The sequence below is a fragment of the Anabrus simplex genome, chromosome X (assembly GCF_040414725.1).
Source record: "Anabrus simplex isolate iqAnaSimp1 chromosome X, ASM4041472v1, whole genome shotgun sequence".
Taxonomy (NCBI): Eukaryota; Metazoa; Arthropoda; class Insecta; order Orthoptera; family Tettigoniidae; genus Anabrus; species Anabrus simplex.
Window position 1 is genome coordinate 181,136,373 of NC_090279.1, and position 22,648 is coordinate 181,159,020.

The 22,648-nt window shown below is 41.1% G+C and overlaps 1 protein-coding gene across 1 annotated transcript in view; it reads left to right on the plus strand.

Moving 5' to 3' along the window:
* Nucleotides 1-20,413: 20,413 nt before the first annotated feature.
* The window catches only part of LOC136886731 (peptidoglycan recognition protein 3), a 72,434-nt gene continuing 70,199 nt past the window's right edge, over nt 20,414-22,648 (plus strand). The window contains exon 1 of the mRNA XM_068230975.1: nt 20,414-20,496. Coding sequence (XP_068087076.1) covers nt 20,433-20,496 — 64 coding nt within the window. The 5' untranslated portion in view covers nt 20,414-20,432. The remainder of the gene's footprint in view (nt 20,497-22,648) is intronic.

Consider the following 22,648-nt stretch of genomic DNA (forward strand, 5'->3'; position numbering starts at 1 on the left):
TCCGTGTTCCGATATACAGTAAAAAGAGACAAAAATGTCGGTCGGTCACTTGCTTTCTTGGCTTACGCTGCGTGAACCATCAACGATAGACCCCAAGTGTAAGTGTACGAATTGTAGAGCATAGAAACCTCTACAAAAATGTCCGTGATGGTATATACGTATTTCCAACCGTTTGCCCTCTAGAAGCGATTTTATGCTATACTCAACGGTAAAAAATATAACTCCTTAACATTAAATAAATATTTCGATATTATCCTCGAATTCCTCATCGAAGTAAATTATTTGACCTCCTCCAGTATTTTATAAGGATTACAATAACCTTGTCAGGACATTATTTGCATGAATGGTTCAGAAGTTATGGCCATTTTAGACTGCCGTGGTAATACGTGTCAGCGGGGCGGGCGAGTGACCTTTTTTAAACTTTATTTTTCTTACTATTATTGGAATAACATTTTCCGTTCATTTTTCTAAATTATCTTGGCTGATAAACGATGTATAACCTACAAGTCAATCAATCATAGGCTACGGATGTAAACAAAGATGAGAATTGAATCATTGCGCATGCGCAAGCATTACCAACTTCGGAGATGTTCAGCTTAGTAAAGCTGCACATGGTCCCCCTACTGTGAAACTCGTAGTGTTTATGCCAAAGAGTAAGCCTTGCTTAAGCGGCGTGCGTGGCTTACTAAAGCTTCGGCTTAAACTCAAACTGTGAAACCGGGCCTTGGTGTATATTTGTTTCGGGCTGGTGACGCGCACGTATGTGTCTTACCCACCCATTCTCTTTGACATTCGAGGAATACGACTAGGTACTTCTATGCACTTCCTTTTTTTATGTTACGCGCTATTTAAGATGTGTACATAGACATGATGCTCATCTTTGTTCTTGTGACCTGCGTAGTGAGACTCATTGCGTGTGACCTTCGTAGTGTGAATAATTGCGTGTGATTTCGCATATTAAGTGTAATATCACGATAATAAGTGTAGTGGCTGGGTGGAATAATAGAGCCCATAACCTCTCCAACAACAACAACAACAACAAAAGTTTCTGTTTGAGGGTGTTGCTGCAGCGGGCATGCAACGTAGCGCAACTCCGATGCGAGTATATAAGCAGAGACATGTAGGCAAAGGGATTAGTGTGAGAGTCGTGTCGTGCCGAGGTGCATCTTTTAGCCCTAAAATGCATGACTTTTTATTTTAATGTTTAAACATTATTTTAAAACTTTCCGTATGGTTTATAGAACGGAAAAATATTGATAAAACATAAGGGTGGTTGCAGTTCCCTACCAGGGGGATGTCGCGGCCAGACAGATTTAGGATAGAATTAGTATAGATATAATGTAGTTAAGTAGTTAATTATAGGGTTAATTTAGATGTAGGGGTGCCTTAACATGTGGACTGGTCATCCACCCATGTTGGAGGCAGCTTAGTAGATTTAGTTAGGGGTAGCGCCTTGCATGGTGTCTGATATTCCGCCCATGTGTGGGACCACCAAGTTAGTTGTAAGATTAGAGGGTTGTAGGGTTGGCCCTTACATGTGGACTGGTCATCCGCCCGTGTAAGGGGCCGCTTAGTAATTTAATTGGTGTGTTTTTGGTTCTGTCTATAATTGTTCAGCTTCACTGTGTTTAATGGTTCTTGTTTTATGTAATGGAATTGTGAACATGTATCTGGGCTAAATGCCTGCAATGTTCAATAAATTACTTACTTACATGCATACAAATATTGAAAAAATATGTCAGTAAGTTTTCGAATAAAGAAGCGTTATATAATGTTGCATATATGCTATATCATTATCATATTTCCATGGGGATTGAAATCGATTTGAATATGCTTTCCGTATTCAATACGTCATCCTGTTTCCATGTAAGATTCAATCAGTAATCAGATCGATTTCAATACGGTACGATAGTCTCGACACTCGTAAAGAAGTCCTCGTGCATTATTACCGCAGGAATGTAAAGTCCGTTATACAAACTTGTTTTATGTACACACGGTAAAATATATAAAGAGCAGTAAGCTGAAATCAACTGAACACGAAAGATATCACAGGAAGCACATTGAAACAAACTACAATGGAGCATTCGTAGTATTTTCAAATCGATTTCAATGCGTTCCGTTCCGCGTTTCTATGATACTATATCCGTATTGAGTACGATTCGATCCCACTTTCTAGTAGGATCGTCTTTGAGACCGAATACAAACTATCTCAGTTTCCATGAGGTATTCGATACGGAAAGCGTATTCAAATCGATTTGAACTCGCCATGGAAACGTGGTACATGAGTAAACATACGGTTGCCATTCAACTAGTTACTACATAAAATATAAACAAATTGGTAACTAAGGTCAAAGGTATTCTTTAAACACCTCAGAACAATAATGCGAAACACGCATTGGTTCATAAAATGCCCAACAGAGGCGTGCAAATCAATTTGTTAATCTATGTTGCGTATAATTAAGTTACACCACGCAACAAAGGGGTGAAAGAAAATCTGTAAGAAAAAAAATAGCCTACATTAGTGGGGAAAAACAGGCTTTTTAATTATTCTGTTATTGTACTGTGTACTTACGGCTAAGGAACTGAATACTTTTGTTTCCTTGAAAATGTTTTTAATATGTGTCTCAACATAATGGTCTCGTAAGCCTTCGTATGTTTTGTGATACGAATCACACAATGAACAACTCAATTTATCTGAAACATTAGGTTCTACTTTATGAATGTTTCGCAGATGAGCAAATACTGTAAATTCTTTCCTGCTATGAACTGCTTGTCGCATTATTCACATGTTCTTTCCATTATCACAATGAAAAACAGTTATCTAAAATTGTAAAGAATCACAATGCAAAATAGTTTTCAAGACACACAACCCTTGACCGTGAACTACTTGTCGCACCGAATAATCACAACGAAAAGCAGTTATCTAAAATCGTAATCGTAAAGAATCACAATGCAAAGTGGCTTTCAAGACATACAAACGAGGCGGTGTGGACAGGACAGAAAACATAAACCTTAGCCATATTGGAAACTTACTTGTTCACATGGTTCTAAGACACGTCCCTCTACGCCATTACTCAGCTGAAGGCGAAAAATGTTCACCGCAAGATGTAGCATGATCGCAGCCGTCCTGTCCACACCGCCTAGTGTGTAGCTCTCCCATCTCCTAACATATGCTACTCCAAGCCCACAATAGAGCCAACCTATGGCTAACTAAGGTCAAAGATATTCTATAAACATCTTGGAAGACATGTTCATGGTTCATGAAATGCCCACCAGAAGCATTGCAAATCAATTTGTTAATCTACGTTGCATAATATATGCTACACCATGCAACAAGGGGTTAAATGTTGCCACGTGAACTATGGCGACGTGATTACCAAATGCGGGTAGAAATATAGAAAGAGACACGCAAGAATTAAAACATAAAATTTTATTTTAAATGCTGCTATTCTCACCTGAAAATGATTGTGGAAGAGGGATGTGTTCAAAACGCTAGCCAGGGACCAACCCACCCGCCCCTAGAAGTACATTTGCTTTTATAACCAAAAATACTGTTTTAAACGCCATACTCCATTGCTTTTAACGGTGATTGGTTCACGTATGGAAGAGGATGACGTCATTGACACCTAGGATGAGGCCGAGCTTGTGTTACCAACCATTACAGGAGAAAAAAATTATGAAGCGGCCAGGGAAGTTTGAAATGGCCTCGGCGCGAGATATAAAGATCATTTATTAGATTTAAGGTATTTTTGCACCTCGAGGCCAATCTCTGTCATGAGAACAAAGGCTCTTAACTATGGCCGCGGCGCATACTGTCCGCACGGCAAGAAATAACGTAATTTAGTAGCTGTAACCTATCATTTTAAATCCAGGCCAAGCTCTGTCATGAGAACACTATGGCCGCGGCGCATACTGTCCGCACGGCAAGAAAAAAGTCATTTAGGGGTTCTGAAATGCAAGAAATACTTCACAATACAGCTGTACAAGCAACAGTTGGCAGCATTGTCGTTCCTCGCGGCGCTCCCTCTAAGCGCTTCTAGTGCGACAGTAAACTCGCTTGCGCCACCTGGTGGTGGCTCGTGTTACTAATCCTTGCGTGTCTCTTTCTATAGTTATGCCCCAAATGCGTCCGAACAAGACCAAAGTGCTGTTATTCTGTTCTTGGCTGCCGAAGGACAAACACTGGTGGACATCCATCGGAGAATGAAGACTGTGAATGGGGCAGAATATCTGTTGAAAACCACCGTTGTGGAAAGATGTACCAAGTTCCGTGCAGGTCGCGTTTCGACGCTGGGAGGCCAGCCTCATCCATTACGCTAACTCAAGTGGGAGATATCGAGGACACGCCATATAGTCCTGATCTCTCCCTATGCGATTATCACGCCTCAAAAAGGCAGTGAAAGATCGACGCTTCCTGCCGGACGAAGATGTGCAACAGGCATCACGGACTTCTTCACTGGCATCCCGATTTAGGACTGTACGGCGTCGAACGGAAAGTTTGTCATCGCCCCTTATACTGTATAATGAAAGTGGAACGGGAGGCTTGCATTTAGAATGTCAACATAAGTCAACGTTTTGTTGACAAATGATAGCATCTTTTCCGCTGTAGAGATAATGCAAAATGCTCTTCAAAAGCTAGATTTCCCCCTAAATAGGAATTATCTTTCAACATCTGGCAGATGTTTGAGGAATGAGCTTCGTCACAGATCTAATTAGTGCCATTCTTCCCGAAAAGGCGAAGGATTGTAACGTTTTGTTGCACAGTAGGCTTCAAACTAAGGTGGATACGTTTGGTCCGTGGACAGCCAACTCTGCACTCCGACCGACGAACCGAGCAGAGGAGGGATGGGCATGGCTCTCCCCGTGGCTCTACACCTCTGCATTTTAAAGAATAGAGCTAAACAATGTCAGTTCATTTAAATTAATACTTGAAAAGTGACAAGGGAATGCAAATAACCTAATGACAAACTGAAATGAATAAGGCAGCCAAAATATAACTTCAAAAAGGAGAATTTGGTGATAGTACTGTATTCGATCAGTTGTTGCATGTACCAATGAACGAATGTCCACCTCCAATTCTGTTGCTGTTAATCTCTTACGGTAGAGCAAGGAAAAATCTAAAAATGTACTGCTGTACAGATTTGTAATGAATTTCAAAGAAAGAGAAAACACTTTCACACATGTACTTGCTCCCAAGTATTGAAGTGATTTTTAGCCTAAGTTGTCTTAAGATGAGATGTTTTACGCTGGATAGCACTTTTAAAAATATTGTGATCTCCTTTCTTGTCTGGTCCAAATACAAAACCTTCCCTTATGGCGAGAACTTTGATATTCAGTTCCAAGAGCCTAAAATCCCAGCAATGTACTTCTAAGAATACTTCTCTGAAAATTTACAGCACTGTGTACCAGCCAGTACTACCAACAAGACAAGAATGAAGGACAGAAACAGTCTCCTTCACCAATGGAAATGAAAGTATTTTTTAGTACTCATTATATGCACGGTTGTATAACATTTCCACGGTTCAGGTCGGTATGAAGTTCAAGATTAGGAAAGGATCCCATATCCAATTTTATAATGCTTAAGACCTAACACTGTCATTTGTGAGGGCTCATTTTCACGCAACTTACGGTTTTAACTTAAAAAAAAATCAATCGAATATACTCGGTTTAGATCAAGTGATACAGAAAAGGTAGGAAATAATATTAAATAATTAATGAAAATGATTACATTTCTTGATCGTAAATTTTCTTCCTATGTCTTTATTTATTTTTTCAGAAAGCTTTCACGAGTCCCATCCGACCCCCCGGCCACCAGTTGGAAACTCCTAAACTAGAGGTATTATCTATATGCAGTTAAAATTCCCGGACCAGCACCGGAATTCGGACCCAGGGCCCTTTGAAAAGAAGGCAAATACGCTGACCATTCAGCCAACTGTCAGGAGGTGTTCGGTATATCGAATGAGTGACCAAAAGTTATGGAAAGACACTGAATGTGACGTTAATAACGAGTTGCTCCTCCGCGAGCCCTCAACACGGCAGCAATACGGCGAGGCATCTACTTTACAAGGTGTTGGAATTGATCTTGTGCAGTTGGCGCGGACTTCATGGAGCGTACACCAGCAAATGCTCGATTGGATTAAGATCGGGGGATCTGGAGAGCCAATCCATGGTCATAACTTCACTGGAGTGCTCCTCCAACCACCTGCATGCCACCACAAAACGGTGATATGGCGCATTGTCCTGTTGAAACATGGCATCTTCATCAGGGTACTCTAGGGCCAGAAAGGGATGCAAATAGTCTGAAAGAATGTCCATAGCGCGTGCACCTGTCAGCGCTCCCTGCAGCCGGACAATGGGACCTAATTTCGACCATGAGAACGCCGCCCAGACCAGAACTGAGCCACCTCCCGCCTGGATACAATCTTGCTGACACTCAGGATCCATAGCTTCATGGGGCATACGCCACACTCTCACGCGCCCATCAGCTCGATACAACTGGAACCGGGATTTATCGGACCATACCACACGCTACCTCTGTTCCATGGTCCATTGCTGATGTTCGCGGGCCCATGCACGTCGTTGAGCTCTATGTCGAGGTGTCAGCAAAGGGACACGAGTTGGTCGTCGACTGGTGAAGCCTATGCGGCGCAGTTGCCTCCTTACAGTCCAGGTAGAAACTGGTTCCTGACTCCCAACATTCAACTGGGCAGTGATCTGCCTCACAGTAGCCCGTCGAGCGTCCAGTATGGTTCAGCGGAAGTGACATTAAACACCTGTGGTCTTCCCGTGCGGCGGTTTACGCGGGTGATAACATTCTCTCTGCGATATTCAAGATCCACCCTCGACACTGTTGACCTCGGAAACCTGAATTCGCGTGTAATCTCCGCAATGTTATGACCCATGCGTCGTGCGCCGGTGATCATCCCACGTTCAAAGTCGGTTAACTCGCGACGTGCTGCCATCTTCACGACACTAGTGTCTGTGATAGACTGCTCAGCTACGCCGCAGCTCAGGGGTCATACACGGTACATCTTCTAATGGGATACCCCTTCCCGTAACTTGTACACACTCAGTATACTCGAGGAAGCATATTTTTTAACAGCGTGTTCTGCTAAGTGACCTCATGTTATTGTGAAGGATAGGGGGAAGTCAAGTGTTCAGTGAAATACGTTATCGAGTCGATTACGGTTATCTTGCCGAGATAAAAGGCGAGTACGAGCAATCCGATTGTATGTAATCAATAGCGCGGAAATACATTGACTTTATGACGTATTGATTGCATGAAGACACTAGTTTTCGATAACAAACTTCGATAAACAAATAGTAAACATCATCCGACTAAGATTTACTAAAACTCCAGTACGTGGAATACATCTCTTATCATTAGCTGTTTTTTTTTATTTTTTTAAATTTATTTAGTAATATCTTTATGTTGCGTATTCATGCGAAACAGTTAAACAGAGAAATTTTATCTGGTATATTACGTTAGTAGCAGTGTTGACAACTAGTGTTCGCCAAAATATCGCCAAATTCTAAATTAAAAGTCGCTAAAAATTCACTAAATCGAATCTTCTGCCATAATCCACTCAGTATTTATTTGTATGATATTTAATAATAATAAAGAATGTGCGATACGTAAATGTTTCCGCTACGCGGAAATGCATAGAATCATGGTTATGATTTAGGGCGTAGAAGACGAGAGGGTGAAGACGGATTCTTTGGTTTTTCCCCTCTTAGTAGCCTCTTACGACATTCAGGGGATAAAGATAATGCATTCTTTGACTCCACCCAGAGGGGAAATAAAGAGTTCCGATAAATCGAAATAATAGTATTTAGCATCATGTTCTACGTGCAACAATATGACCCCCTGCGGGTCGTAAAAGGCAACTAAAAGGGGCGTCCAAGGGATGATTGAATTAGAACCATGAGACTACTTGTGATAAGTACCACTGCGTGCGGAACATCATGGGTGGACGTTAATTGCGACTAGTGCCACATTGCGAGGAAATCAATGGGTCTACGTTATAATAGTCATCATCATCAGTCGTATTACTCATTACTGAGTGCCGTGACCCCATTGTTTTGTCTCTAGAGAGTTACATGCTTCACAAAGTGTCGACATCCATCTCGTTCTTAAGCTTTTCTTAGGACGTTCTGAAGAGGAATGCCAGTTATCTTCCTAGCCTGAACTAGCCACCTGCTTGCTGTCCTTCCATGTGGTCTTCTGCCTTCTATTTTGCCTTTAAAAAAAAGAACATATTCATCAACTGCATCCTCCATTGCAATTTAAGTAATAGTATTTACATGCATTAGTATTCTTTTGTAGTCGCGATTATGTTTTCTATTCATTATGTTACCTATACCTACAAGTTTGATTTTATTGTGTCTAGTCTAGAAACATGTTACAGTTTTTCTTTTTCAATCAAACTGTTCTTTCTTGGCATAACTATGCCCCAAATCAGGTTATCAAAATTGATACACTTCACGAACAGTTTAAAGAACTTTAAGTATTTACCTATAAGTTCATTCTTGTTTGTAGGCCAGTGGCCTCCTGAGTTGATTACATTTGTCTTTATGTTTATCCTTTCGTGTTTTAATAATTCGCACTCATATAGGATGTGGTTCACTTTGTGTTTCTTCGCCACATCGACACGTTGCATGCTCTTGGATTTTAAATCTATGCAGATAGGTCCCTATTTTTTCATGGCCTGTCAACATAACCATCATATTGTGGCTTAAGAGAATTCTTGAGTCAAGTCTCGCTTTAACACTCGGAAAATATGCTTTCGTTATTGATCCATTGGAAGTTTCTCTCCACTCTTCCTCCCACAATTGTAAACTTCTCTCACGCAATAACTTTTTTACTGCACCATCAGGAATTTGATCGAAAGTCACTTCTAGGTCTGTCCTGCTGGCTGCTTGTTTCGCCAATTGATCAGCAGTTTCGTTGCCTTTTCCAGGTTGTTTCCATCCCTCCTTAAGACATGTCCAAGGAACTGAATTATTCTTTCACTGACGTTTCACTTTCTTCGGCTCTTTAATGAGGGACTCATTTGTTCTCCTTTCGGTCCAAGCTTCACGTAGCATTCTACGCCAACACCACATTTCAAAGGCATCGATGTGGCCTTTGTAGTTAGCCTTGACGGTCCATCTCTCACAACAGTAATAAAACACGGAAAATGCTAGTGCTTCAACCAATCGAATCTTTGTGATTTTGGTATTTCCCTGTTCTGCTAGATCTTAGTTAGTTTACTCATGGCTGCACGTCCCAGGACAATACGCCTCTTTATCTTCCTTGCAATTTCCTGTCACTTATACACGATCCAAGGTATACAAGGTCATTAACCAACTCCAGTCCCTTTAATCGACCTGTGAGGTGCACTTGATTTCCACGATCAATGATCATGAGTTTGGTCTTCTTCAAATTGATAGCAGTACTATTCTTTGAGGAACACTACGGTTCTGAGTGCTGTTTGTGATAAGGGTCATCATGTGTATTCCACTAGTCGGTTCCACTTTGTTCAGAATAGGATTGCGTTACCTGTGAACAGTACCCCTTTATAAGAAACACCATGGGTCTACGTTACCTGTAGAGGCGGTAAACTATCGATAGTAATCGCCACCGATATTTTTCGATATTATGAGTTCTACTATCGTTAGTAATCGATAGTTTTCAAAATGTGGAACGAATCATACTGCTCTGCCTGGAAATCGAAAATTTATTGAACACAATCTACAAAAAATCATTAGAAAGCACAACTACTTCATGCTATGTAATTTCTGAAATTCAAATCGGAATCACTTATAAATCTCTTCAGAGGCACGTCCGAGACATTCTCGTTCCACTGTAGTGTTCATTTTGCGATCGCCCGACATTTTCTCGGGTACTGTAACATTTTTGGAAAAATGCTTTTACAGGAATCTCAACAGCTGGCAGGAAACTTTTCAGTTGTTTTCATAAAGTCTTTGAACTACAATGTGCCTTATCTTTCATCGCCTACATACAATCTCTGACAACTTATAAATCTCATTTTTTGTCGCGTATTTGCACCAACTCAATTAAGGTTAGGCTAAATGGAGAATCCCGCCTTCCAAAATGCTAAATAGTCTTTCTTCCAGCACTGATGTCGTAGGTACACGGAGATACTTAAATGCACGCCTTTGAATTGGGACAAACTCCTCACCAGTTAACTGCAAACAGCTGTACAATTTCTGTTAGGGGATAAAATAAGTCAATGAGGAGGAAAAAGAAATCGTTGACTATCGATAATAGGGAACTGACTATCGACATCAGACGATAGTGGTCGCTATCGATAACTATCGATAGCATTATCGATAACTATCGATAGCATTATCGATATTTTCCCGCCTCCGGTTACTTGTGATTGGTACTAATATGTTGGTATGCGTTGCCTGAGAGTAGTTCCATTGTGTGAGGAACACCGCGGGTTCGTATTGCCTGTGGGTGTTACCACAATGTGTGATGCACCGTGGGTCTACATAGCCTATGATTAGTACCCCTATGTGAGCGACACCAATGGGTATACGTGGCCTGTGATTAGTTCTACTAAGTGAGGAACACCACGGGAATACCGGCGCCTATAATTAGTCTATGTCTGTGTTGCCTGTGAGTAATACCACTATAGGAGGAACACCATGGTTCTGCTTTACCAGTGATTATTACCATTACGAGGGGCCGATGTCCTACCTGTTAGGCCCTTTAAACAACAAACATCGTCATCACACTTCTTTGATCATTATATTACTCTGTTCATGCTTAGGTACACTAAATTAGGCCTACTGGCTAAAAAATTGATGATTATTTTGTACCATAGTCTGTTCTTAATGCCATTGCAACTGCTCACAATATATGAAAACTGAGTGCATATACAGTACCTGGCCACATTATTAGACTCAAGGACCTTTTTAGCAATTCTTTTCACTTGACACCCTAATTCTTGGATTTATGTGACAGCAAACCCATTGATGATACTTGCATTGTATGACATGGTATTCTTGATAATAATGTGAGTTTTGGAACTTATTATCTTTACAAATTCCCGCCTTTTTTACTTTATTAACTTAGTACCTACCTTGCCATAAACATATGAGGTAATAATTCCCGCGGTTTTTGTGCCAGATGTGTGTTTGGTTTACTGATAATTAACTTGAACAGTTTGTCATGCTGTATTTTAGATATTTACGCTCAATCTGTGTTGATAACAGGAACTTTATGAGGTAGCAGTGGTTTTAAATTTGTTACTTGGGAAATCAAACAATTTCTTGATAACAGAGTTATGGGGAAGTCTCAATATCATTCTCCTCGCAAAATTGAGTTTGTGAAGGGACTTTTGCAGCATGGAAATCTGACAACGAGAAATTGCTGCCCGTTCAGGAATATCGCAGACTTCTGTGCATCGTATAAGCAATACAAATAAAACTGGGAGAGATTACCCGAAGAACAGAAGAGGGAAATGTGGTAGGAAGAAAATTCTGACTCCAAGAGCAGAACGTTTGCTCGTCAAAATTGTGAAAGGAAACAGAAGGACATCTTATGCTACTATAACCCAAGAACTGAACAACAGTGGTATCAAGGTTTCTGAGAGAACAGTGCGTCGACGTATTGCAGCTTGGGGTACCGATGTCGTCGACCAGCTAAGAAAGCCAAACATACTGAGCGAATGATGAAACGGAGGATACAGTGGGCAAGAAAACACCAACATTTCACAGCAGAAGACTGGAAAAGGGTAAGTTCCTTACATAAATTCCTTAACAAATGATGTTTTAGCCAGGAAAATTCCAACGAGTATTTACAACTTTAAATTACATACACATCATCTTAATTTCTAGGTTTGCTTCAGTGATGAATCAACTTTTGAGGTGTCAAGTGAGAAATCCCGGTTTGTAAGAAGATTGTCTAGTGAAAAGTATGAGAAGAATTGCGTCCAGCAAACAGTAAAACATCCTACCAAGGTCATGATTTGGTCAGTGGTAAGCGGAAAGGGAATGGGACGTCTTCAGATTGTGGAGGGTATAGTGCGTCAGGATCAGTACAGACAAATACTTGAAAAGAGACTGATCCCACAATTTAGTGAAGGTGAAAACAAGATTTTCATGCAAGATGGGGCTCCATGCCACACAGCAAAATCTATTAAAGCTTTTCTGAAAGAGAAAGAAATTCCTCTTTTGGATTGGCCTGGTAATACACCCGATTTGAACCCGATTGAGAATGTGCGGTAATGTCTGAAACGTTAAATTGGTAAAGAGTGTATCACTACCAAGCTTCAACTACTTGAAAAGATCATATTTCATTGGAACCATAATGAAAAGTTGTCAGCAGCAGCTTCGTCTTGCATTGCAAGTATGCCTCGCAGGGTGCAAGCAGTCATAAAAGCTAAGAGTGGACTGACTAAATATTAGAATTGCAGTCTTAAAACGGCGTATGGCATCGTAACTTAAACATACTGTAATGCTATCCATTAGCGAATGTGTAATATTCCATTAAAAGTCTGTTAATAAAACATTTTGTTAGAAAAATGAAGATTTTTATGTTGAGTCTAATAAAGTGGCCAGGTGTAGATGACAAAATATTGACGTCCGAAATGGGGGAGGAGCTTACGGTCAGCTATTTCCAATATGGCGGCGAGATAGTGACGGGAAGTAAACACGACAGTGATCGGGTGTGCGTCAGTAGGATTTATTAAGTGTTCAAAATGTCCGACTCGTTGGCTAAATGGTCAGCGTACTGGCCTTCGGTTCAGAGGGTTCCGGGTTCGATTCCCGGCCGGGTCGGGGATTTTAACCTTAATTGGTTAATTCCAATGGCCCGGGGGCTGGGTGTTTGTGCTGTCCCCAACATTCCTGCAACTTACACACCACACTTAACACTATCCTCCACCACAATAACACGCAGTTACCTACACATGGCAGATGCCGCCCACCCTCATCGGAGGGTCTGCCTTACAAGGGCTGCACTCGGCTAGAAATAGCCACACGAAATTATTATTAAGTGTTCAAAATGTCTTTGATGTCGTATGCGCAACTGTTGAGAGTTGTCGGAATTTCACGCGTCCATTATTGGAAGGGGAATAAATATTCAAGCGTAATTACTTGATATGTGTAGGTAAAAAGTTTGAAAAAGAAGATGAAGCTGGTGTTGTAGCGTTGTATTTACAATCATCCCACATCGATTCAAAACCCCACAAAGTTAATGTTGTCTTGAACAAAGGGGGTGAAAATGTGAAGTGCAACTGTACATGTAAAGCGGGTTTTCAGAGAAATGTTACCGTTGTTACGCTAATTCACCTTAACAGCTAAGCTACTGTAATTTTCCACTATTAGAGGTTATGGAGTAATTTCTTGTTGATTTGGTGCATGCCAAAGCCTTAGCCAGGTGACGGGGGAGTTACCTGTTTTGTAAACTATAATCTTGGGGAAGAAATAAAATAATAATTATACTAAGTAAATGTTGTAAAGCAAATAAATCCTAGGCTTTATACAGGCTTGTGTTGGAACAGCCCACATAATCTTAATGTTCTTCCATTTTTACCATCAGCACAAAAGTTAGAACTTAGAACCGACCATAATAAGTATAAAAATTATAACTACCTACAGAATATGCAGAGCAAAGTTTGAAAATTATAATTTAAGAGTACTATAACCTCTACAGTCACAGCTGTTTGGCGTTGAAGAATACTTGGTTTGTCCAATTCTACCAAATAATTAGGTTATGGCTTCTAATTTATGATGACCGGGCGAGTTGGCCGTGCGGTTAGGAGCGTGCAGTTGTGAGCTCGCATCCGGGAGATAGTGGGTTCGAACCCCACTGTTGGCAGCCCTGAAGATGGTTTTCCGTGGTTTCTCATTTTCACACCAGGCAAATGGTGGGACTGTACCTTAATTAAGGCCACGGCCGCTTCCTTCCCATTCCTAGACCTTTCCTGTCCCATCGTCGCCATAAGACCTGTCTGTGTCGGTATGACGTAAAACAAATAGCAAAAAAGGGCTAATTTATAATGGCAAAATACTACATATTTTCTTTCATTGATAGAAGTATTTTATAAGCAATTTAAATGCAGTGCTTAATTACTACCAATTAAAGATATTATTCACGTGTAGATAGTTAATTTACTGTTTGCTGTTACACATATGAAGAAGTTTATAAAGAGCGGATTACATTCTATGTGCGGCACAGAAGTATTAGGCTACAAGTTTATCAGTATTTTTGATGTAGCTAAATCTTTGTGAATACAAATTAGGGTCAATAACTATCAATGAGTACAATAAACAGTACCGGTACCTACGCTGTGGGAGGAAGTCGTCTTCACGATAATGCAGACTGCACACTGTCATGTATCGCGTAACGCGTTTTCCAATTGACAGCTCGGAAACTCATCTTTTTCTCTGAACTTTTTGTACAGGAAAGTAGTGAAGAGATTTCGCATCCGTTTTATACGATTTGCAACCGTATGCAGAGCAGTGCCTCCTCAAATTTGACAATTTTCTTTCTGTTTCCATCACGACGTCAATGCTTCGCCATGTAAATAAGCTTCACCAATCACTATGTTGCAGCTTCAACATTCTACCGCATGGCTGCGCCATCCAACTTTTCTGACGTCAATAGGATAAATGAGCATTATTTCATAATTCACAGGTTATGGTAAAACTATTAATTGCATGCAATCAAAGGCAAACACCTAATTTTAACAGCTTTTTTGTTCTTAAATCCATTTTTTAATCCGAAACTCGCCTGTATCCAACACGGAAATACTGTGGGGAACGCTCAGACTTAGTCCCAATATGGCGGCTACTTGTGCGTGTCCTGACCTGTGTCACGGTCGACTGGATCCATCGCAGCCAATGGCACCAATTTAGTCTTCGAGAGAGTAAATTTCATACCATACACATTGCACCTATTTTCAAGTTCCAAGATATTAGACTGCAGGCTTTCGGCACAATCTGCCATTAAGACCAAGTCGTCAGCACAGGCCAGACTGCTTACTACATTTCCACCTAACTGAACCCCTCGCTGCAATTTTATACCTTTCAGCAGATAATCCATGTAAATTACGAACAGTAAAGGTGAAAGATTACAGCCTTGTCTAACTCCTGTAAGTACCCTGAACCAAGAACTCATTCTACCATCAATTCTCACTGAAGCCCAATTGTCAACATAAATGCCTTCGAATGCTTTTAATAATCTACCTTTAATTCCATAGTCCCCCAGTATGGCGAACATAATAATAATAATAATAATAATAATAATAATAATAATAATAATAATAATAATAATAATAATAATAATAATAATAATAATAATAATAATAATAATAATAATAAGGTACGGCCCCAGCAGTTCACAAATGTAGACACCATCCAACAAATTACTGTGTCAATCCTTATGCCACAGCTAAGGTTTGAACCATTACTTGTAGACTGGCGTGCACAGCCCTGAGTCAGCAGCGAGGAGAAGTACAAGCTGACTGTGGGGAAGCGACTTTGCGCCCGCGTGCACAAGTATTACTATAGCTCATTCCACGTTAAGAAAACAGTATTGCTCTTCTAGACCAAACACATTCTCTCTGAGACACCCATAATTCCTCGTGATTAACTGATAATATACCGTAATTTGTAATATATTAAGAAATATAAATAAAAAAGGATGAGGCATTTTTGTCCGTGAGTTATTAAAATAACTACATAACATTATTTCATATATAAATTTGTAGGGAGGAAGAACAATGGCAGGAACAGCCGTCGCTTCGTTGCCTCCCTTCATTTTCCTTCTTCTGTGTTGCTCTGGTACAAGCCTCGTGTAGTCCCTCACTCTGTGAACCGCCGGCAGCTCACTTCTGTAATGAAGTCATCTGCAGTATTTATTTGTTGCGTGTGTGTTTTTAGTCTTTAGATCAGTGCATAATTGTCTTGTGTTCAGTGAGAGTTATGCGATAAGCCTACGTGTGTGATTTCTTTCTTTAACATATTATGCAATAATCCACCCACATCTAACATACGCAAGCTTTATTTGGGGAAGATGTAGGAAAGATTACATTAATAATTTGGAAATCCTACAAAAAAGAGCCATCAAAATCATGTATGGATTCCCCTTCCTCAAACCATCACATGAAGTTTTTTCAGAGTCAAATATTCTGCCATTCCATAAACAAATTGCATTTTCATCAGCAGTCTTTATGTATAAGCTAGACAGGAAATTAACCCATTCTACTGTTAACTTCTCCCACTTTAGTGAAATTCATGGATATGAAACTAGAGGATCATTAAGGATATATCCCTCTCATTCTAATTCAGTAAAGTACGGAGTGAAAGGCATAGAATCATCAATGTTTAGGGAATATAATGTGTTGCCTCCTGTTATAAAGAACTCTAAATCGATTATATGTTTTAAGAAAAAACTGAAGGAATATTACTCTTTTACAGATATCTTAATATAATCTCTATATAACTTGCTTTAATTAATACAATAATATATATATTGTCCATATTTAGTATATTACAGCCATGCAATATCTGAATATACTTCTGAAAAATTATGATCCTAACATGTAAAAAGAAAGAAAAAAAAAGTACTTGTCACTTTACAGAAAAGCCATTGTATATGAAATGTAATTATTGTGTTGCCTTAAAAAAGTATGTACTGTATTGTCCCTATCACGAGCTAGAGGCTCATGGGACCTTTTATCACCAATAAATAAATAAAAATAAATAAATAACATTAACGTTGTTACCTTTTGTCGAGTCATGTACAGCATTTATTTGTTGCGTCTGTTTTCTAGCCTTTTTTGCCTGGAGAAATTTATTAAATGCAATTAAATGCATCGCTCACCCCTCGAGCCCATACAAATTATTTGACTATTTTCTCTCCCTCTTTGCTTCACACTTCATTGCTGAGTTTTTTTGATGTGCTGTAGTTTACCTCTGATGTCCGTCTCTGTGGTGTAATGGTTACTGGGATTAGCTGCCTCCGCAGGAGGCCCGGGTTCGATTCCCGGCTCTACTACGAAATTTGAAAAGTGGTACGAGGGCTCGAACGGGGTCCACTCAGCCTCGTACCAGACGGGAGGTCAACTGAGTAGAGGATTGCTCGATACCCTCCTCAGCTATCCTCGAAGTGGTTTTCCGTGTTTTCCCACTTCTCCTCAGGCAAATGCCGGGATGGTACCTAACTTAAGGTCATGGCCGCTTCCTTCCCTCTTCCTTGTCTATCCCTTCCAATCTTCCCTTCTCCCACCAAGGCCCCTGTCCAGCATAGCAGGTGAGGCCGCCTGGGCGAGGTACTGGTCATTCTACCCACTTGTATCCCCCGACCCAATGTCTCACGCTCCAGGACACTGCCCTTGAGGCGGTAGAGGTGGGATCCCTCGCTGAGTCCGAGGAAAAAACCAACCCTGGAAGGTAAGCTGTTAAAGAAAGAAAGAAAGAAAGAAAGAAAGAAAGAAAGAAAGAAAGAAAGTAAGTTCATCTCTGATTCTGTACAAACCAAAAATAGCCCCTGTAAACCCCTCGTCCCCTTTAGTTCATGAAAATAATTTGTAGCTTACTTTCTTCCGCTTTTTGTCTTGAACTTAAACACTGAATTTCACAAATTAATGTGCCGCAGTTTTCCCGTGATGGTGTTGAGCAATATTATTCTCTTAACATGGAATGAGCTATAGCACGGGAACTGCGCTTGCGGCGGGCAAGGTTTGACACCCGTGACCCAAAATACGGTCTGCTCAATCAGGCGCACACGTGGCCCAGTATGACGGTACCTGTAACAACTACAACATTGGTGTCAGGGCCTTCGTTATTTTCCCCATATTAGGCTGCTTTCCAACTCTCATCATCGACTCTTTTCTAGTCTCACATCAATATAGTTGAATCGATTTACTTTTTACTATAATACGTTTTGTTGGGGGTTTACTTGATCAAAAGTGACATACGGTCAACGTGATCAACAGCCGTATAGAGGGTGTCCGGACATTTGCGGTCATCACAAAATCACGGATTTATGAAAAATGAAGGGAAAAGCCACGAAGGACGTGAAAATGTAAGACTTCCTGGGCTTGGCAAACATCGTGCCGTAGGGGTCGGAAGAGAACAAGAGTTGACCAAGAGAAGCCGGATAGGAAATCGAATAGAATATATTTATTTATCATCTACAGAATTGTATGTTACCACAAACATGACATGGCTTGTTCTTCTCCTTCAGACACACCCAGGTGAAGATTTCATGTTGACCTTCCTTATACTTTCTGTGCCTTATTAGTGAATCTCAAATCCATTACAGCACCGGACAGTAAATACTTACACCAGAAATGTTCGATATAGAATTGTGTTTGTGTCTAAATAATGCCCGCGAGAGAAAAGGTTGGTCTGCAAGGAGCGAGCAGTTGCTCAGGCAGGTTAGCGGGGATATCCCGAGATTAATCTGATGAGGACCACCCCCTGCTGCAGCGACCGCAAATGTCCGTGACCGGAATTGTCCGCTAACCGTATAGAGCATATTTTAACGTTTCCGTCAGCTTAATATGCCCCTGTCCCCCTCGAGCTTTCTGGGCGTTGGCTTGGTATTAGTCGTAACTTCATTTTAACGTGGATGTCTTTTTGGGCTAGAGGTCTATCTGGAATTAGTGTGATGTTTCCCCACACCATCGTAACCATGGCGACCACTGTTCGTCTACGTACACTCGACCAGTAGCGTCATCTTCTCACTGTGCGCTTTCTTCCTGTAACTAAGAGTTTGACAGCTTCTTGTATCTATTGAACCCGTTCTACTGTACTCCTCAGTCCAGAATAAAACGCCTTGGACTGGTCGGAATACGAACCTAGGGTCTTGGAATAAGAGACGCCCATACTAACTCTACACCACGGGGCTGCCTAATAATAATAATAATAATAATAATAATAATAATAATAATAATAATAATAATGTCCGTCTCTGTGGTGTAGTGGTTAGTGTACTGTAATTACTGTAGCTGTTACCCCCGTAGACCCAGGTTCGATTCCTGGCTCTGCCACGAAATTTGAAAAGTGGTACGAGGGCTGGAACAGGGTCCACTCAGGCTCGGGAGGTCAACTGAGTAGAGGTGGGTTCGATTCCCACCTCAGCCATCCTGGAAGTGGTTTTCCGTGGTTTCCCACTTCTCCTCCAGGCAAATGCCGGGATGGTACCTAACTTTAGGCCACGGCCGCTTCCTTCCCTCTTCCTTGTCTACCTCTTCCACTCTTCCCAGCCCCCCGCAAGGCCCCTGTTCAGCGTAGCAGGTGAGGCCACCTGGGTGAGGTACTGGTCCTCCTCCCCAGTTTTATCCCCGACCCAGACTCTGAAGCTCTAGGACACTGCCCTTGAGGCGGTAGAGGTGGGATCCCTCGTTGAGTCCGAGGGAAAAACCGACCCTGGAGGGTAAACATATAAAGAAGAAGAAGAAGAAGAAAGGTAAAATGACTGTGAAGTATGAAGGATTTTATGGAGATGACAGTGCGACGGATTTCTAGTCGGGACCAAGAGGTGACAATATGAAAGAGTTACATGGACATAGAACCGTAGGTTACAGACTTGTCTCACACATGCATTTTGACCACGTTGTAAACCGCTCAATAACTTGCAATCAGCGACTCTAAATCGCGTCCCAGTAGTCGAAATGAGGGAAAACCAGGGCTTCTACCAGCATTTTTTTAGTTTTTTAGGAAATAGGTATTTATAACCGCGCAACATGTGCAGTGCAGAGAATGTTTTCTGGGTGATTTTCGTAATATGCGTTTTCCATGACGTCATCATCGAAAGTAATGCCTAGGACTTTTACTGATAACATGATATATTAGTATTACATAACCTTATAGACGGAATCTCTGGTCGATTGATCTTCGCGAGTGATATCGGGTATCTAAGGATGATGGCTTGCTTCCCATTTTCACACTGGGCAAAGGCTGGGGCTACACCTTAATCAAGGCCAGGGTCACTTCCTTCCCATTCCTCACCCTTTCCTATCCCAACGTCGCCATAAGACCTATCTGTATCGGTGCGAAGTAAAGCAAATTCTAAAAATGATAGAAGAGTAAGTCTTTGACTTCAACTCCTCCAGGGACCTGCATGATCCGTTCGGAGATAGCTGCTATTACATAACATAGTAAATAAAACGTATAAAATCCCCTCTTTCATTAACAGTAGCATCTTGAACGACAAGAAACATCTCAAGACGATCAAGAGAGAAGGACAAAATTCCCCGGCTGATCTGCTCAAGCGAAATCAGACCGACTTTTTTTGTTTGCCTGCTTCTCTTCTTTTAGCAAGTCACATGTACAACAAACATTAGACGGGGAGAGAGAGAGGCTGGTTGAGGAACTCCTAGTGACGTAGCGATGGCCTGGAGGATAAAACAAGTGAGTCGCGCGGTATCTCTGCACAGTTGGGACGGGTAGTAAGTAAGGTGACCATGGATCACACGACTTCGCTAACAGCAGCGCTCACGGCTTTTGCCGTCTTCATGACAGCCACTGGTGAGTACAGAACGTATCGCCCACTTCACACCATCAGTGAAATAATCGCGTTGCATCAGTTCAATTTTGTATGGGTGAGAGGGATTTCTTCACAACAATAAAATCATCAAAATGTTAAATCTAATATTTCTATTATTTCTAAAGAATTGAATATGGAGCCCTTAGTTTTCAATATGAAGAATTTTGAGACGTTGGATCCGGATTGAAGAAATACTTATTTGTAATAGGGTATTTGGTAAAATGTAATTTCAATCATCAATCAATACTGATCTGCATTTAGGGCAGCCGCCCAGGTGGCAGATTCCCTATCTGTTGCTTTCCTAGCCTTTTAATTTGTAATTTGTATTGTAATTTTCATGATCTAATTTGTTATTTCCTGATTTTTTAAAAAAATTTCGTCCTGTCTGATTGGCGTAAACTTATCGTAATGAGTGTCCGGCGCCATGGCTAAATGGTTAGCGTGTTGGCCTTTCGTCACAGGGGTCCCGGGTTCGATTCCCGGCTGGGTGGGGAATTTTAACCGTCGTTGGTTAATTTTGTTGACACGGGGGCTGGGTGTATGTGTCGTCTTCATCAACATTTCATCCTCATCTCGACGCGCAGATCGACTACGGGAGTCAAATCAAAAGACCTGCACCTGGCGAGCCGAACATGTCCTCGGACACTCCCGGCACTAAAAAACCATACGCCATTTCATTTAATCGTAATGAGTAAATACCACACCGTTTCTGGTACAACCGTCAAATATTTTAAAATTTAATGGATTCTTTAAGCAAAACACACAGATTTTAATGAATGAATAGCTGGAGATGATGGTAGATTGTGAAGTCCTGAGTAGAAAAGATAAGAGGGATACGAAAAATTTGCAGAAACAGAGACGGCTTGCCTTGTATATAATTGATTTTCATACACAGTGCAGTTTTCCTACTGTTCTTAAAGAAAATGTCGAAATCCTGCTTTTTTTTTCTTTTCGCTTTAGCCTGATTAATTAACGTGAATAACGAAACAGTACGTTGATTTTCCTGTCCAATCCAGTGGGGTCAACATTCTTTTCAATATCTCCACAATTGGCGTTCTTATCAGTGTTATCTTATTTATCGATATTCTCATCCGTACTTGTAGAACTTCCTTATATTTTATTTTCTTGATTAATTTCTTCTTCTTCATATATTTTATTTATATTTATATTTTTATTTATAATATATTTTATTTTTTTGATTAATTTCCTTCTTGTTCATAGTTCTATACACTTTCTGTGAGAGTGACATGCAGCACGATGCTGCCTTTTCACACTAGAGCGCACACGAGTCACGCGGCTATTTACAGGCTGACCGCGAAATTTAACCGGTTACGAATTTTAAAATTAACATTTTAAAATCGCGTTATAGTTAAACGGCATAAAGTGAGATCGCATATAACGAAGAATAACTGTACATCTACCGAATTGAAGACGGACATTCCAAAGGCATATACCAATACTTTTAACTTTCTCGTGCGCACAAATAATATGCGTCCATTGCTCTTCTCTATTGTCGGTGGATGCAAAGTGGGCTTCAGCGCTCAAGTGGCCGCGGCTGGTCCGTGATCCAACAGCTCTGCACTCCGACCGGCCAACCGAGCAGAGCAGGAGTGGTCACGGCTCTACCGTGCCTCTACGCCTCTGCATTCGGGAGACGGGACAGGGCTGGACTTCACGGCTAGCCCCAACCATCGGCTGTCCTAAGAATGGTTTTCCGTGGTTTTCCATTCTTCTGCTCTAAGGCGAATGCCGGGACAGTTCCCAGTATAGGCCAGGGCCGCCAACCCCCTCACTTTCTCCGTGCACTTCCTTCATCGCAACAAATCTTCCGGCCTAAGAGACGCCGTTACCATCTAAGAGGCCCGCCTCACCCTTTAGGGGAGGAATGAAAATGTTTTAGTAGTAGTAGTTCTTCTCTTTAAGAACACATGATTTGTTGTTGTTGTTGTTGTCGTCGAGGGCAAGTAAATAAGAGTCTCAGGGCGAAAACCAAGCCCTTTTACTCACCTGTTTCCAAAAATACCCGATGAGTCGGAAAAATCTCTGTTTATTGCGCTGGAGGCGGGAAAAATCGATCTGCCCGAAAGGTTTCGTTTATACGCCTAATAACGTTATTGGCTTTACGTCCCACCA